The sequence below is a fragment of the Aegilops tauschii genome, chromosome 4 (assembly GCF_002575655.3).
Source record: "Aegilops tauschii subsp. strangulata cultivar AL8/78 chromosome 4, Aet v6.0, whole genome shotgun sequence".
Classification (NCBI taxonomy): Eukaryota; Viridiplantae; Streptophyta; class Magnoliopsida; order Poales; family Poaceae; genus Aegilops; species Aegilops tauschii.
Genome location: NC_053038.3, coordinates 35,364,257 through 35,382,568, shown reverse-complemented (window position 1 = coordinate 35,382,568; position 18,312 = coordinate 35,364,257). Strand labels below are relative to the sequence as shown.

The following is an 18,312-nucleotide window of genomic DNA, read 5'->3' as shown; positions in this document are numbered from 1 at the left end:
TATATTCATGTTCATACACTCATTCTAATTGTCGGTGTTCATACTTTTTCATTGTGCTATCCATGCTAGTTTATTTCCCTTTCTAAGTTTCTTTTTGTGTGTTTGAATAACCTTAAGAAAACCCAAAAATATTTATCGTTCTTCTTTTGCTTACTGGAAGCTTTCCTGTGTAAATAGTTTTATTTCTTTTCTTTTCTTTGGGGGTCGAGAGGAGAAGACCATAATGAAAATCTTGAGTGGCTCTCATATGCATTATTGTTGATTTAACCAAGAGCTCATATTACCTTGTCTTCTCCTGTGTATTAAAATGCCTGCAGATTCTAGCTTAGTCCAATTGCACGTGCACTATTATTATTATCCACACTGTTCGGTCGTGCAAGTGAAAGGCAATAATGACGATATATGATGGACTGATTGAGATGAGAGAAGCTGGTATGAACTCGACCTCTCTTGTTTTTGTAAATATGATTAGTTCATCGTTCCTGATTCAGCCTATTATGAATGAAACATGTTTGCAATGACAATTAGAGATTATAGTTGCTCATGCCATGCTTAATTAGCTAGGAGTTTATAATGGTTTACCTTGCATGCCAACATGCTATAAAAATGGTTGTGATGTGGTATGATAGGGTGGTATCCTCCTTTCAATGATTCAAGTGGCTTCACCTGGCACATGTTCACGCATGTAGTTGAAACAAAATCGACATAGCCTCCACGATATTTATGTTCATGGTGGATTATAAACTACTCATGCTTGCACTCAATGTTTATTAATCTTAATGCATGTTCATGACTGTTGTCGCTCTCTATCTGGTCGCTTCCTAGTCTTTTTCTAGCCTTCACTTGTACTAAGCGGGAATACTGCTTATGCATCCACTTCCATAAACCCCAAAGTTATTCCATATGAGTCCACCATACCTTCCTATATGCGGTATCTACCTGCTGTTCCAAGTAAATTTGTATGTGCCAAACTCTAAACCTTCAAATGAAATTCTGTTTTGTATGCTCGAATAGCTCATGTATCAACTAGGGTTGTTTATATCTTCCATGCTAGGTGGGTTATTCTCAAGAGGAGTGGACTCCGCTCCTCATTCACGAGAAAATGGCCGGTAACCGGGATGCCCAGTCTCATGCTCAAATCAAAATAATTGCAAACAAAAATCCCCCGGGATTGTTGCTAGTTGGAGGCACCCGTTGTTTGGGGCAAGCCATGGATTGATGCTTGTTGGTGGTGGGGGAGTATAAACTTTACCATTCTGCTTGGGAACCGCCTATAATGTGTGTAGCATGGAAGATATCGTGATCTCTCGGTTGTTATGTTGACAATGAAAGTATGCCGCTCAAAATATTATTTATCTCTATTTCAAAACTCGAGCTCTAGCACCTCTACAAATCACTGCTTCCCTCTGCGAAGGGCCTATCTATTTACTTTTATGTTGAGTCATCATCCTCCTATTAAAAAGCATCAGTTGGAGAGCACCGCTGTCATTTGCATGCATTACTATTAGATTACATTGAGTACGACTGTGACTGGATCTCTTTTACCATGAATTACAATGTCTAGTCAGTCCTTGATCTTCAAAGGTGCTCTGCATTTATGTTTTGCGGTCTCAGAAAGGGCTAGCGAGATACCATCTTGTTATATCATATTATGATTGTTTTGAGAAAGTGTTGTCATCCGAGATTTATTATTATTGCTCGCTAGTTGATTATGCCATTGATATGAGTAAACATGAGACCTAAGTGTTATTGTGAATACGGTTAGTTCATAATCTTTGCTGAAAACTTGAATGCTGGCTTTACATATTTACAACAAGAAGAGCAAACAGAGTTTGTAAAAGTTTTTCTTTATCACTTTCAGTTTCAACTGAATTGCTTGAGGACAAGCAAAGGTTTAAGCTTGGGGGAGTTGATACGTCTCCGTCGTATCTACTTTTCCAAAAACTTTTGCCCTTGTTTTGGACTCTAACTTGCATGATTTGAATGAAACTAACCCGGACTGACGCTGTTTTCAGCAGAATTGCCATGGTGTTATTTTTGTGCAGAAATAAAAGTTCCCGGAATGACCTGAAACTTCACGGAGAATTTTTTTGAATAAATAAAAAATACTGGCGAAAGAATCAACACCAGGGGGCCCACACCCTGTCCACGAGGGTGGGGAGCGCGCCCCCTACCTCGTGGGCCCCCTGGTGCTCCACCGACCTCAACTCCAACTCTATATATTCACGTTCGGGGAGAAAAAAAATCAGAGAGAAGGATTCATCGCGTTTTAAGATACGGAGCTGCCGCCAAGCCCTAATCTCTCCCGGGAGGGCTGATCTGGAGTCCGTTCGGGGCTCCAGAGAAGGGAATCCGTCGCCGTCGTCATCATCAACCATCCTCCATCACCAATTTCATGATGCTCAACGCCGTGCGTGAGTAATTCCATCGTAGGCTTGATGGACGGTGATGGGTTGGATGAGATTTATCATGTAATCTAGTTAGTTTTGTTAGGGTTTGATCCCTAGTATCCATTATGTTCTGAGATTGATGTTGCTATGACTTTGCTATGGTTAATGCTTGTCACTAGGGCCCGAGTGCCATGATTTCAGATCTGAACCTATTATGTTTTCACGAATATATGTGAGTTCTTGATCCTATCTTGCAAGTCAATAGTCACTTACTATGTGTTATGATCCGGCAACCCCGAAGTGACAATAATCGGGACCACTCCCGGTGATGACCGTAGTTTGAGGAGTTCATGTATTCACTAAGTGTTAATGCTTTGGTCCGGTACTCTATTAAAAGGAGGCCTTAATATCCCTTAGTTTCCAATAGGACCCCGCTGCCACGGGAGCGTAGGACAAAAGATGTCATGCAAGTTCTTTTCCATAAGCACGTATGACTATATTCGGAATATATGCCTACGTTACATTGATGAACTGGAGCTAGTTTTGTGTCACCATATGTTATAACTGTTGCATGAGGAATCGCATCCGACATAATTATCCATCACTGATCCATTGCCTACGAACTTTTCACATATTGATCTTTGCTTAGTTACTTTACCGTTGCCACTGTTACAATTACTACAAAACTGCTACTGTTACTTTTGCTACCGTTACCGTTACTTCCATACTACTTTGCTACTAAATACTTTCCTGCAGATATTAAGTTATCCAGGTGTGGTTGAATTGACAACTCAACTGCTAATACTTGAGAATATTCTTTGGCTCCCCTTGTGTCGAATCAATAAATTTGGGTTGAATACTCTACCCTCGAAAGCTGTTGCGATCCCCTATACTTGTGGGTTATCACACAACAGACAATCTCTTAGCCGTGTGCGGTGCCCCCCCTCCACAGTTACACACCTCGGTCATATCGACGTAGTGCTTAGGTGAAGCCCTGCGCCAGTAACTTCATCATCACCGTCCCCTCGCCGTCGTGCTGATGAAACTCTCCCTCGTCCTCAACTGGATCAAGAGCTCGAGGGACGTCATCGTGCTGAACGTGTGCTGAACACGGAGGTGCCGTACGTTCGGTACTTGGATCGGTTGGATCGTGAAGATGTTCGACTACATCAACCGCGTTACTAAACGCTTCCGCTTTCGGTCTACGAGGGTACGTGGACACACTCTCCCGTCTCGTTGCTATGCATCTCCTAGATAGATCTTGTGTGATCGTAGGAATTTTTTTGAAATACTACGTTCCCCAACAGTGGTATCAGAGCCAGGTCTATGCGTAGATGTTATATGCACCAGTAGAACACAATAAGTTGTGGGCGATAATAGTCATACTGCTTACCACCAACGTCTTACTTTGATTCGGCGGTATTGTTGGATAGAGCGGCCCGGACCGACATTACATGACCGCGTTCATGAGATTAGTTCTACCGACGTGCTTCGCACACAGGTGGCTAGCGGGTGTTAGTTTCTCCAACTTTAGTTGAATCGAGTTTGACTACGACCGGTCCTTGTTGAAGGTTAAAACAGCATACTTGACGAAAAATCGTTGTGGTTTTGATGCGTAGGTAAGAATGGTTCTTGCTAGAAGCCCGTAGTAGCCACGTAAAACTTGCAACAACAAAGTAGAGGACGTCTTTGTTCATGAGACTGGTTCCGGTAACCCCTCGGTTCCCCGATAAATATCCGAAACGTCCCGAAACCTTTCCGGTGTCCGAATACCTTCGTCCAATATATCAATCTTTACCTCTAGTCCATTTCGAGACTCCTCGTCATGTCCGTGATCTCATCCGGGACTCCAAACAAACTTCGGTCATCAAATTACATAACTCATAATACAAATCGTCATCGAACGTTAAGCGTGCGGACCCTACGGGTTTGAGAACTATGTAGACATGACCGAGACACATCTCCGATCAATAACCAATAGCGGAACCTGGATGCTCATATTGGCTCCTACATATTCTACGAAGATCTTTATCGGTCAAACCGCATAACAACATACGTTGTTCCCTTTGTCATCGGTATGTTACTTGCCCGAGATTCGATCATCGGTATCATCGTACCTAGTTCAATCTCGTTACCGGCAAGACTCTTTACTCGTACCGTAATGCATCATCCCACAACTAACTCATTAGTCACATTGATTGCAAGGCTTATAGTGATGTGCATTACCGAGAGGGCCCAGAGATACCTCTTCGATACACGGAGTGACAAATCCTAATCTTGATCTATGCCAAGTCAACAAACACCTTCGGAGACACCTGTAGAGCATCTTTATAATCACCTAGTTATGTTGTGACGTTTGATAGCACACAAGGTGTTCCTCCGGTATTCGGGAGTTGCATAATCTCATAGTCAGAGGAACATGTATAAGTCATGAAGAAAGCAATAGCAATAAAACTTAACGATCATAATGCTAAGCTAACGGATGAGTCTTGTCCATCACATCATTCTCTAATGATGTGATCCCGTTCATCAAATGACAACACATGTCTATGGTTAGGAAACTTAACCATTTTTTATTAACAAGCTAGTCAAGTAGAGGCATACTAGGGACACTCTCTTTTGTCTATGTATTCACACATGTACTAAGTTTCCGGTTAATACAATTCTAGCATGAATAATAAACATTTATCATGATATAAGGAATAAAATAATAACTTTATTATTGCCTCTAGGGCATATTTCCTTCAGAAGGTAGCTGCGTGTGGGCGCAACAATGGCTCCTCATTACTGGGCGCGAATGTACGACGCGTCATGAGCGGGAGATGTAGTAGTAATTTATTCTGGTGGTGCCATGGCATGAGGATTGCGGCGGAGGGGCCGATGATCTGGTTAGCGATGGTGGACCGAGCCTCAAAATATGGCCAGTGTTGATCATTGGTTACCTCTCTCAGCACTGCTCAAGGTCTCCTTACTCGAAGACACGTGGATCTAGAGCACTCGACGTGGGAGGGAGGCAGCCAAAAGTGGATGCAATGCATGTTCGCCGGTGGCGAGTGATACGTCCATTTTGCGTCATTTTTTTCTACTGTTATTTATATTGTTTTAAAAGTTCTATTTCACTTTTAGGTGCCATTCTAATGCATTTTCTCTCTTAAATTGCAAGTTATCTCACAAGAGGGAGATTGCCGGCAGCTGGAATTTTGGACCTGAAAAGAGCTACAACAGAGATACCTATTCCCTGGAGCTCCAAATGACCTGAAATTTTACGGATATTTATTTTGGAATATATAAAAAATACTGGAAGAAAAATCACCCGGAGGGAACCCACCAGTAAGTTACAAGCTCTGGTGGCGCACCCACCCCCTAGGGCGCGCCACTTGAGCTTGTGGGTCCAGCAGCAGGCCTCTGAGGCCCATCTTCTCATATATGAAGCCATTTGCCTTAGAGAAAACAAATAAGGATAAGACTTTTGGGGCGAAGCGTTGCCGTCCCGAGGCGGAACCTGGGCAAGAGCACTTTTACTCTCAGGCGGAGCGATTCCACCGGGGATACTTCCCTTCGGGAGGGGGAATCGAAGTCATCGTCATCACCAACGTTTCTCTCATCGTGGAAGGACTCATCTCCATCAACATCTTCACCAGCACCATCTCAATTCCAAACCCTAGTTCATCTCTTGTATTCGGTCTTTATCTAAAATCTTAAATAAGTACTCGTGGGTTGCTTGTAGTGTTGATTACATCTTGTAGTTTATGCTAGTTGGTTTAATTGGTGGAAGATCAAATGTTCAGACTATTAATCATATATTATTCTCCGTTGATCATGAACATGAATATGATTTGTGAGTAGTTCCGACTATTTTTTAGGACACGCGAGAAGTCTTGTTATAAGTAATCATGTGAAATTGATCTCCGTTTGATATTTTGATGATGTGTTATGTTGTTCTTCCTCTAGTGGTGTCATATGAACATCGACTACATGACACATTATCATGCTTGGGCCTAGGGGAAGACATTGTGGAATTAGTAAGTAGATGATGGTTTGCGAGAGTGACAGAAGCTTAAACCCAATGCATTATTTCATAAGGGGCTGATTTGGATACATATGTTTCATGCTATGGTTAGATTTATCTTAATTTTCTTTCGTGGTTGTGGATTCTTGCGGGATGGAGTAATCATAAGTAGGTTGTTTGTTCAACTAAGAACAACACCCTAGCACCGGTCCACCCCAATTTATCAAAGTGGTGAACGCGAGCTGATGAATCATGACGAACATGACTAGACGAAATTCTCATGTGTCCTCGAGAACGCATTGCTCACTATAAGTACTTGTGACCTGTCCTTTGCAATAGAAGGATTGTGTCACCTTACTGCATCTAGTTACTTTGGTTACTTGTTACTTATTATCAATTGTCTTGCTATCAAACTATCAGTTACTACTACTTTACAACACTTACAGAGAATAGTTTACAACACTATATGCGCTCAGCCCGAAAACCTCAAATCCAGTCTTTGGATTGGACGACGGCAACATCATCGATGGTGTTACCTCCTTAGGGGCGTCGTCCTTTTATAGATCCGACAAAATACAACTTATTGTTCATCTTTATTTATTCCCATGGTGATGGGCGTTCAGTAGAAGGCTTGGGCAACTTGACATAGCTCACTTCTGGTTCTCTGTTTATTCCCATGTGTATTCGTGTGTGTGTCATGTGCTACATCTAGCCGTTATTGTCCTGTACTTGTATGGAATTAATAAGCCAACGAGCCGATTTGGCGATACCAAGACACGTCAATAAATCCCTTGAAATAAGCGATTATCCTTCGCCTTCCACGTCTATTGTTTGCCAAACCGATCTCGCCTCACTGCGCACATCACATACATGCAACCCCATGCACATGAATTGCGATTAACTGTATTGGTAGACAAAGCGACAAAGGGAGGGGATCTAGGGAAACCCGTTAGCTTTCATCCAACAATCTCGGAATAATAAACGCTCTTTCAGTGCCTTCCAACCAATTAATCCCAGATAAAAGAAGTATCTAGTTACTCAATTTTAAACAAAACAGTGCAACACAGGTGTCTGTGGGGTCGCAGACGTCGTGGGGCCAGAGGGTTGGCGAGCACACGTGTTCGGGGGTGTGTGGGACTCGATGGTTGACATGGATTTAGTGTGGGTGGTGATATGATGCTTCGGGTGAATACCTTGCACTCGCTTTGTCGGCACCGATGATGATGTCACTTTAGGGTGCCGCCTTCCTTCTTCGAGGCGTTGTCGTGAAGCTTGTCATCTTGTACACACTATGTGTGATCCAGACGAAAGCCTCAGTCCAGTCTTTGTATTGGACGTCGCCATCGATATCGCTACCTCCTTGGGGTGTTGAATTCCTTTCGTTCTATCCAACGGTACTTCTTATGACTCATATTGGTTTTTTGTCGTGATGATGGGCGTGAAGAAGACTTATGCAACTTGGCACAACTCTGGCTTGGATAGACCGATACTTCTCTCTCCGTTTTCCATGTTCTTTCTTGTGTGCGTGTCGTGTGCCATGTCTAGTAGTCGTTTTCTTGTACTTCCTTCTCCATAATTAATAGGCCAACGATGATTTAACGAAACCAATATACATCAATAAGTTCCTTGAAATAAGCGCTTATCCTTTTCCTTCCACGTCTATTAACTCCCAAACAGATCTCGCGTTCTCACGTGCACGTCTCACGTGCATGCAATACCCACACGCATGACTTGCAATTAATTGTATCAGTGGACAAAGTAACAAGGGAGGGGGTTGAGGGAAACTCGTTAGCTTTCTTCCAACAACCTTGGAATAATAGACACTCTTCTGCTACCTTCCAACCTATTAATCTCGGTTGAAGGAAGTATCTACTTACTCGGTCTTGATAAAAATGGCTCATCGTGGGTGTATGTGGGGCCGCCGACATCCTGGTATCAAAGGGTTGGCAAGGTCACATGCTCGGATGTCTATGGGAATCGACGATCGACGTGAGTTTGGCAAGGTCGCATGCGATACTTCAGGGCAAACCCTTGTGCTAGCTTTCTCGGCACCGACGATGACGCCATTTTAGGGTGCCACCTTCCTTCTTCGTGGCATTATCGTGAAGCTTCTCGTCTTGTACACACTATTTGTGCTCCGGGTGAAAGGCTCGGAATGGACGTCGTCAGGATGTTGTTATCTCGTTGGAGTGTTATCTTGGATTCCTTTCGGCCTACCCAACAACACTTCTTCTGACTTGTCTTGGTTTGTTGTCGTGATGATGGGTGTGAAGTACAAGACTTGTGTTGCTTGGCACAACTCGCTTCCGATTCCCTGTCTGTTTTTCATGTTCTTTCTTGTGTGCGTGTCGTGTGCCACGTCTGGTAGTTGTTATGTTGTACTTCCTCATCCGGGATCAATAGGCCGACGAGCCAATTGGCCGATACTAAGTCACATCACAAAATCCCATGCTTATCCCTTGAATTCCACGTCAATGAACTCTCAAATCGACCCACCTCACATGCATCTCTCGCATGCACGCAACCCTAGACACACATCTCAAAATTAATCGCATTGGTAGACGAAACGACAATGGGTGGGAAGGGGATAGGGCGTCGAGGGAAAACCGCTAGCTTTCGATCAACGACCTTGAAAAAATGGACGCACTTCACTTGCCCACTCACCTATTGATCCCGTACGAAGGAAGTGTCCGGTTACTTGATTTAGTTAGAATTATTCAGGCAGGGCTAATGACCACCATAGTTGCATAATAATAATAATAATAATAATACTAGAACGATGCACAACACATGTAATACTTCCTCCGGTTGGGTAATATATAATTCGGGCCTGGGTATTTATGTCTTCAGTTTGACTAAAAAAACATTTGCAATATGTCATAGGAAATTTATGCCTAGAAATTTCCATACGACGACGAATCTAAAGAAATGTTTTACGCCACAAAACACACATTTCACTAGCCAAACTGAGGACGTAATAAAAAAAATCAAAAATCTCGCCCGACTTATAATAAACCCAATCAATCAAAGAGAGCATCATATTACTACGACGCTTAATGTCGACCAGCTAATGCCCGGGTCTACCCAATAATCATCCTAACAAATCCAGTCCCAATAATCCTCAAAAAAAAAAAAAACCAGTCCCAATACGGGAGGGGACAGCCACGCACGAGCAGGGCGCCACCTTTGCATCCTCCTCGCGTTACGCCGCACCAACCAAGTGATACCGCCCCGATGTTTCCAAAGTACCGTCCCTGTGCCCATGGGGCACCCGTGTGGTGTGCCACCCCACCCTGCCTCAACCCTCATGCGCCGTGGTGGACAGGAGAAACAAAACATCAGAATCAGAGCGCCGCCCATGCCCCGCCGTCCACCAGCCGAGCCACCCCGCCGGCCGCACGCGGCAGCCCGCTCGCTCCCTCGCTCGCTTGCTTGACCGGGAACTGAAGCTGAAACCGAAACCAGTCGCCTCCGGCCTCGTTGACCCGCCCCGCCCGTCGCCACGCGACGCAACAGAACCTCACCAAACCCACCTGACCCGGCCCGGCCCGGCCCGGACCAAGACGTGGCAAGGCAACAGCGCAGCGGAGCAAAGAGCTTCCATTTGAGCCCGGAGGAGGAATTCAAAAGCATTAAACGCCTTCCTTAAAAAACCAAAACCCCTCCCCACGATATTAGCTGCGCCTTCCTCTCCCATCTGCCCCGCCCCGCCACATCTCCCTCCTGTTAGTCTCCCTCTTCCCCGTCTCCGGCCGCCGTCGCCGCCGTCATCGTCCGCCCGGCCGCCGTCGCCGCCGTCATCGTCCGCCCGGCCGCCGTCTTCTGCCGCGGAGCTGGGGAGGGGTGCGTGGGGTTTTGGGCTCGGATCGGCGGCGAGGGCTGCCGCTGCCGCCGCGGCGTGGGGAGGTGAGGCGGAGGCGGAGGCGGAGGAGCAATAACTGGGAGGGAGGCAGTTGGGGGAGTGTAATTCGGGGCATTGATGGCGGAGCCCCGGAGGGTAGTGGTTCCTGTACCTGCGCAGCTCTGCCCCCGCCTTTATTGCTTTTAATTTCCCTCCCAATTCCATCCCCCAATTCCAGCCCACAGTTTCAACGCGCACGCCCGGGCCGGAGCACTGCCGCTGCAGTAGTATCCTAGCGTCGCGGGCGGGCATGGGGAGCGGCAGCGGCGGCGGCGGCGGGAGGAGGTGGTGATGATGTACACGCGCGCGCGCGCGCTCTGGGCGGCGCTGCTGCTCGTCGCGCTGGCGGCGGCGGTGCCCGGGGCGGTGCGGGGGCAGGGCGGCCTCGCCTCGCGGGCGGATCTCGCGGGGCTCTACACGCTGCGGGGCGCGCTCGGGCTGCGGGCGCGGGACTGGCCGCGCAAGGCGGACCCGTGCTCCGCGTGGGCCGGCGTGGGCTGCCGGGGCGGCCGCGTCGTGTCCGTCAGCCTCGCCGGCCTGCGGCGCACGCGGCTGGGCCGCCTCGCCCCGCGCTTCGACGTCGGCGGCCTGCGCAACCTCTCGCGGCTCGAGTCCTTCACCGCCGCCGGCTTCGGCCTCCCCGGCTCCATCCCGGCGTGGCTCGGCGCGGGGCTCGCGCCCACCTTCCGGGCCCTCGACCTCTCCGCCTGCGCCGTCACGGGGGAGATCGCCGCCTCGGCCCTTGCGGGGCTCAGCAACCTCACCACCCTCAACCTCGCCGGCAATCTGCTCTCCGGGCAACTACCGGCCGCCGCGCTGGCGGGGCTCCCGAAGTTAGGGACTCTCAACCTCTCCGGCAATGCCTTCTCCGGCGCGCTACCTGACGCGGTGTGGTCGCTCCCGGAGCTGCGCGTTCTCGATGTGTCTCAGACTAACCTCACTGGCGCACTGCCGGGGGCAGGGATTGCGCCGTCAGCCACCTTGCAGACGGTGGATCTGTCTGGGAACCTATTCTATGGCACCGTGCAGGACACCTTCCGTCAGCTGTTCAACCGGGTGACGGCCAATATCTCTGGGAATTACTTTGAGGGCAAGCTGTCAAGTGTTGCCGGTGGTGGAAATGTGTCCTCTGAGATGAACTGCTTCCTTGACGTTGCCGGGCAGCGTAGCCCGGAGGATTGCCAACAATTCTATGCTGGGCGTGGACTGCCATACGATGGGCCGGTTGCCGCACCAACGCCACAGCCTGAGCCTGCGCCTTCGCCTGAAAAGAAGAATGGAAGGCACAAGAATTTGAAGTATATATTGATTGGGGCCATTGGTGGCGGTGTCCTGCTTCTAGCCGTGGTTGCAGCCGTTGTGTATTGCATTGTGTGTTCTAGGAGGGGTAGGAGTGATCAGAGGGAAAGTGGCGCTCCAAGTGCACCGTCAGGAGTGCATGGGAGTTCAAGGGCTGCGGCAGCTACTGGTGCCACACAGCCTTCTGCCTCGCCCGCAAGTTTGGCAAAGGTTGGTGATTCATTTGCTTATGACCAGCTCGCCAGTGCCACCTCGGGGTTTGCGGAGGAGAGGATTATCAAGCATGGTCATTCAGGTGATCTATACCATGGTGTGCTCCAAGATGGGACCACCGTGGTCGTGAAGAGGATCACTACCCGTGTCGCTAGGAAAGATGCGTATATGACGGAGTTAGATTTATTTGCGAAGGGATTGCATGAAAGGCTGGTGCCCTTAATTGGTCATTGCTTTGATAAAGAGGATGAGAAGCTTCTTGTGTATAGGTTTGTCCGTAATGGTGACTTGTCATGTGCACTGCACAGAAAGACAGGGGAGGAAGAGGAGGGAATGCAATCGTTGGATTGGATAAAGAGGTTGAAGATTGCAACAGGCGTCGCGGAGGCACTGTGCTACCTTCATCACGAGTGTACTCCACCCATGGTTCACAGGTATAAACTTCTGTATTGTTCGTAGATGCCAAATTTATTCAGAATGATGTTTCTTTGTAAGTACCCCCATTCCAAATTAATCGAAGCTCTAGCTTTGTCCAAGTCAAACTTGTCTATTTCTTACCAAGTCTATGTGAAAATGTGCTAATATCTAGAACATCAAATATATTTTTTCTATAGAGTTAGTCAAATTTAGGACAATGCTAAAACTTTAATTAATTTGTAACGGATGTAGTATGGTGCAAAATGGGCAATGTACAGGTTTGTGATCTTTTATCTTAGGTAGATATTGGGCTCTTTTCTCAACGTGATGATTATACTGGCATTAAGTGCTGGCCCAACATTCCCCACCTTCTGCATTTCATTGTGGGTGTTATGACAATTCATATTTCTTTCTGTTGGTACTGGGGTGGTTATGCAATGGGCACCATCATGTGTCCCAACAGAACTGGTGACAGCTAGGAATACACTGGCCAGTGGCCACGCACTTAATGGACTGGATATTGCTGAATCAGTTTTGGTTATATATATAGTACGTCCTGTCCCTTGCCCGAATAACAAAAATTCAATGCGAACAATGTTATTATTTCTTTCATTATTTATCAACCATGTTGGACATAATTTTCGCTGTCGTGTAGTGGCATCTCATTATTATTTAGCATATTAACATTTTTAGGCGTTTTCCTTCCATAAAAACAAATTCCATTCTTATCCGTTCCAGTATGATTTGTGTGATCTCCTGACCAACTATTAATCTCCACACGACCAATCACCACATCAATTGGTTAGCAATTTATTTCTTATTACTTCAGTCATTTTCTTGTTTGTGAGATCATACATTGCCGTCAGTTGCTATTGACGAGTTTCTTGTATTAAACTGTTGAAAATCATCCTGCCACAATATCATCATACAAAATGATAGGCAATTCTACGATTTTCTCATTCATTTCACCAGGAACATTATTTTTAATATCAACCTGTTACGCACAATATGATCATGAGAGAAATACTAGCTGTTGAGCTAACTTCATGAATTCTCTGCTACAGGGATGTGCAAGCCAGCAGTATCCTCCTTGATGATAAATTTGAAGTGCGTCTTGGAAGTTTGAGTGAAGTTTGTCGTCAAGAAGGGGAAAGTCACCAAAACGTCATCACAAAGCTATTACGATTCTCATCGTAAGTTTCTGTTTCTTTCACTGGATGATTGGCTCATGTACCTTATTTGCTCAAACGTGTAAAATTGCCCATTTTGTACCATACTACCTCGTCCGTTACAAACCTGTAAAATGCCCATTTTGCACCATACTAGGTCCGTTACAAAATTGCTCAAGCCTGTAAATTATGCTTTTTAAAAGTCAGTGTAAGCCTTTCACGTGTCACTTATGACTCGAGCTCTCATTATTGCATCCATCTTCAATTGATCATGTCCCATCTTATTTGCTAACCCGTGCCTTTTTTTCCACGTGTCTAGACTCAAAATCTCTATATCATTTGGTACTGCATCTATCACCTGACTTGATCACAGCCATTTATTTGCTAATATCTCCAAGGAAATATTAGATCATGTAACTGGCAACTTAACATGGGTCAAGTAAAATTATTTTGAACCAAGTACCTTTTGAAAGCATGTGTTCAACTTGAGCATTGTAGTAATTATTGCAGGCAATTACTAGATGCCACTTCTATAGATTTTGTCTCTCACTCTTGCCACTCTTGGCACTCACTGAGGATGTATTAGATCAAATTATCTGAAAACAAAATTACCTGAATTAGTTGATGCAAATAATTTTTGTCTCAGTTTCTTCTTTGTTGCTTGTGGCAGCCTAATATTTTTCAGTTGTCACCAAATTTCTGCTCTTTTTAAGTAATTTAATTTTATATTAGATTAAATTAAATCCCCTCCGGTGTTTAACGTTGTATTGTTTTCTGGGATGCAGGACGGCGGATCAAAGTTCTTCTGGTGAGTGCATCCACATACAATTTCATTGATTTGAAGCATTTCAGCCTTGACAATATATCCTCTAGTTTAGGCCCATTTTTTAACATCCCCATAAATATTTTTCATGGTTGCAAGTAAACTGACCAGCAGCTCTAATGTAAACAGGTTCTCCATCTGCATCATGTTCATACGATGTCTACTGCTTTGGAAAAGTATTGCTGGAGCTGGTGACAGGGAGACTTGGTATCAGTGCATCAAGTGACGGTACAACAAGTGATTGGCTTGATAACACCCTGAGGTACATCAACATTTATGAGAAAGAGCTCATGAGCAAAATCATTGACCCAACCCTCATTATTGATGAGGATCATTTGGAGGAAGTCTGGGCAATGGCAATTGTCGCAAAGTCTTGTTTGAATCCTAGGTCTTCGAAACGGCCACCAATGAAATATATCCTAAAAGCACTTGAGAATCCCTTGAAAGTGGTAAGAGAAGATAATGGCTCTAGCTCGGCCAGGTTGAGAGCAACATCTTCAAGGGGTTCGTGGAATGCTGCATTCTTCGGGAGTTGGCGGCATAGCTCGTCAGAGATTGGTCCTTCAAGGGATGATAACATGTTTAAGCGGTCAGAGACAATCAAATCATCCGGCGGGAGCAATGGTGATCATTCTTCGTCCCGCAGGAGGCAATCTAAGGAGATCTTCCCCGAGCCATCTGGTTCTCGTGACACAGAGGATTAAGGATACTTCATTCTATCTTTTTGCGATCCTTTGGGTTCACAGAGGTGGCTCTGTTGAAGCTCTGCTGCCAGCGTGTGATTAGATTCTTTCAGCTGAAAAGCCGGAGGGCGAATTCGCCTGTTGCCAATGACTTCGCAAGCAGCAGACTGTTGCCGAGGCACCATTTTTTTGGGGTTGGAATGTGAGGTGAGTGCATGGAGGTCGGTGTATACCCTGCCTGGTGCACTGTCTGGACGATGGCGTGGAGTGGCTCTGGTTTCTCTTTCTTTTCCTTTTTTTCTCCTGGTCATGGTTAAAGAGAAAATGTCGAGCTGATTCTTTTTCTCCTTCCTGCTGTAATTGATTGTTTCATGGTTGATCATAGCAAAAATGTTCGTTCCATCCCTCGGCTTGGTTATTTCTGTTCTAGTTTGACGGGTTGTAGTTCAACTAGGCTCACTCGGTGTCATTTTTTTCTGGAGAGAAAACACCGTGCCAGCCCAGTTCGAAGACCTGAGAAAAGGCCAACTTGTGATGCCTACCTACCGGAAAAGGCCAAAACTGCAAATGTCTGTTTGTGGTGTTCCGGCCCAGCCCAAAAGATGCCAGCGGGATTGCTGTAATGTGCAGCGCTTGTAGCTCAGTGGATAGAGCATTTGTTTCCTAAACAAAAAGTCGAAGGTTCGATCCCTTCCTAGCGCATTCACCATTTTTTATATTTCCATGCACTACTGCCACTGGGCAAAGAACCTTTTTTTTTTCTCTTCTGCATTTTCAAATATCGTCCATACTGCGTGGGCTTGGGCTCAGCGATGAAGTAATGTACACTGTGAGAACACATGAATCGCTTAGTACCACAATGCCAATCAACCTAAATTTTAAAACAGTTGAAGATAGGAGACATGTTCATAAAACAGTTGAAGATGTGAGATATGTTCTTAAGAAGAACAAAGATATATCTTCAGATCGGGGTCCATAGGAGGATCTGCGCTCATGCAGTGGCGGAGCCAGAAACAAAATATAGAGGGGGCCAAACATGTTATATAATGTTAGACGGGGCCAAATTATATAAATCTTGCTAATTTTGTTTGACAAATGAAGGATGAGCAACACATATAGTTGTATTTGTGAGAGCATAGGGGGTCCAAGGCCCGCCAGCACCCCCTGCCTCCGCCACTGTGCTCATGGGACATGGGAGAGCGGTTGCCAGGGTTTTTGCAGAAGTGGAGGTCTTAGCACCCCATTTTGATGGATTTGTACTTTTGTAGGATTTCAAAAACGTAGAAATAGAAAAGAGACATGAATATCAAAGGATAGTGCGAATGTAGAAACTTTATGGAATCTCTACCTATTTATCATAAGTTTAGCTCTCACTATTAGTCTTCGAAGAGCTTGCATGTTTTTTAAGTTGTTGTAGCCTTGTAGGCAACCGTACCTTTAACCTGTTCAAATTGGCCAACTAAAATTGAAGATTGTCTATTCATGGCTGATTAAATCATGTGTGCGTGTGATGAAATATGCATGGCTATTAGAATCCACGAATGTCTATGTGTGACCTCTATGCACACGATCAAGCCAGAAAACACGCATATGGACCACCCAGGTCTTGCACATTGAACTACCACATCACACACGATCCTCCCATATCTTATGCATTGAGGTACCACGTCGCACACATGAACGATATGACCTTCACATCAACAACGGACTACTGGTGACGGGTGCTGCTTGAGATGAGCTATTCTAACCTTTTTTTATGTGATGTTATATACGATATTGGGCATTCTTGGCCAGTAACACCCACTAGAAACAATCCTGAAATCACTATGGGGGTGACGTTGCCGTTCAATCTGAAGTGTTGGACTAAGACCAGACAATACATCCCTACAGATTCTAAACTCCCAGGGATGGGAGCCACCTGGTGCATCGAGGATGTTTTTGCATTTGTGGCCCATGTCAGGGAGTGGACGATAAGGGGCTACATTTGGGCCAATGTGTACGAAAATGTTAATCGTGTGTATGAAAAATGTTTGCGACAATTAAAAATGTCAAATATTTAAAATAAAATATATGTGACACTTTTAGAAAATGTTTATACAATGTAAAAAAGTTCCTGTAATTCAAACATAAATGTTATGTACAATAAGAAAATGCACATCACATTTAAAAAATCTTCACAAATTTCAAAAATAAGTTTTTGACATTTTCAGAAAATGTTTGAACAATGTACAAAAATGTTTGCATAGTAGAAAAATATCATTTAAAAAATGTTTCAACATGTATTTGAAAAAAATTAACATCTATTTAAAAATAGATTCAAAACATGTTTGTAAAAATGCATTTGAAAAATGTTAAGTAAGTATAAAAAATGTTTTACATGTATACAAAAAATATACAACATCTATGTAAAACTAGACATGTGTTGGAAAAAACAAAGAAAATAAGACATGTTCAAAAAACAAAAACACACATGAAACCGACAAAAAACAAAAACAGAAGGTGAAGAAACAAAAAAAGCAAGAAAGAAACAAAAGAAAAAATAAATATAAAGGGAAAAAAAGGAAAACCCGAAGAAAACCATCAAAAAACAATGAAAACTGGAAACATAACTAAGAAAAAAACATGAAGAAAATCGGCAAAAAAATAAAAAAAATCATAGAAAAAACAAAAGAAAACAAAAAAACAAAGAACACCAAACTAACCTGATAGAAACAGCGAACATACGCGAAACGAGCGAAGGCATCGCGCGACAAACAACTAAGCGACGAAAAAACACATAAAAAGGGCTAAAAAACCAGGCCAAAAGCTTTCCAAAACCGGACTGGGTATAGAGAGAAAAAATGAAGAGTCTATATGGGCCAGCCCATATGTAATGTACGTTAAGCGCCGCGTACCGTCAACACCATATCCGGGATGGTGTAAGCCTTTGCAGGGCACTTGGACCACATCGCGTACCGTCAAATTTTATCGTAGCTTTTTCATGCCGTGTATGAGCGCACCGACTAAGTTTGTGAGAATCTATCTATTTGTCCCCTCTCGTTAGGGTTTGGGGTTCCTCACGACGACGTTCATGTTGACGTCAAGATTTCTTCCCCTACCCATCAATCCTCCCTAGCAATCAAGGTTAAAATCAGTCAAGGGGAGATCGTGTATCTCTGCCAGGTCTTGGCCTAGTCTCCTGGGAATTTTAGGTGGTTCCAGGGTTTTTTCGCTCGGCATGATCTGCTCATTGGGCTGGGTGCACATGATTAGTAACGAACCGTTCGGATCAGGATCAGCCATGGATGATGTTCATGCGATGATGGAGGAGCTTGGGCTGAAGGAGTAGGACCTCGATGATGTGGTGTTTGAGCAGGAGGAGAAGCCGTCAGAAGAAGTTGTTCGATGGATGGCGATCGTCGTGTCCAT

At 44.9% G+C, this 18,312-nt stretch overlaps 1 protein-coding gene and 1 non-coding gene across 2 annotated transcripts; both read left to right on the top strand.

Moving 5' to 3' along the window:
• Positions 1 to 10,591: 10,591 nt before the first annotated feature.
• On the top strand, positions 10,592 to 15,308 carry LOC109786880 (probable LRR receptor-like serine/threonine-protein kinase At2g16250). Its single transcript, XM_020345442.4, has 4 exons — positions 10,592 to 12,246; positions 13,294 to 13,422; positions 14,184 to 14,206; positions 14,351 to 15,308. Exons 1-4 carry the CDS (start codon positions 10,592 to 10,594, stop codon positions 14,923 to 14,925), a joined length of 2,382 nt encoding a protein of 793 aa, XP_020201031.1. The 3' UTR covers positions 14,926 to 15,308.
• A 225-nt stretch (positions 15,309 to 15,533) lies between these two features.
• Positions 15,534 to 15,606, top strand: TRNAR-CCU (transfer RNA arginine (anticodon CCU)). The gene has a single exon. It is a non-coding gene; the product is annotated as a tRNA-Arg (tRNA).
• The last annotated feature ends 2,706 nt before the right edge of the window (positions 15,607 to 18,312 follow it).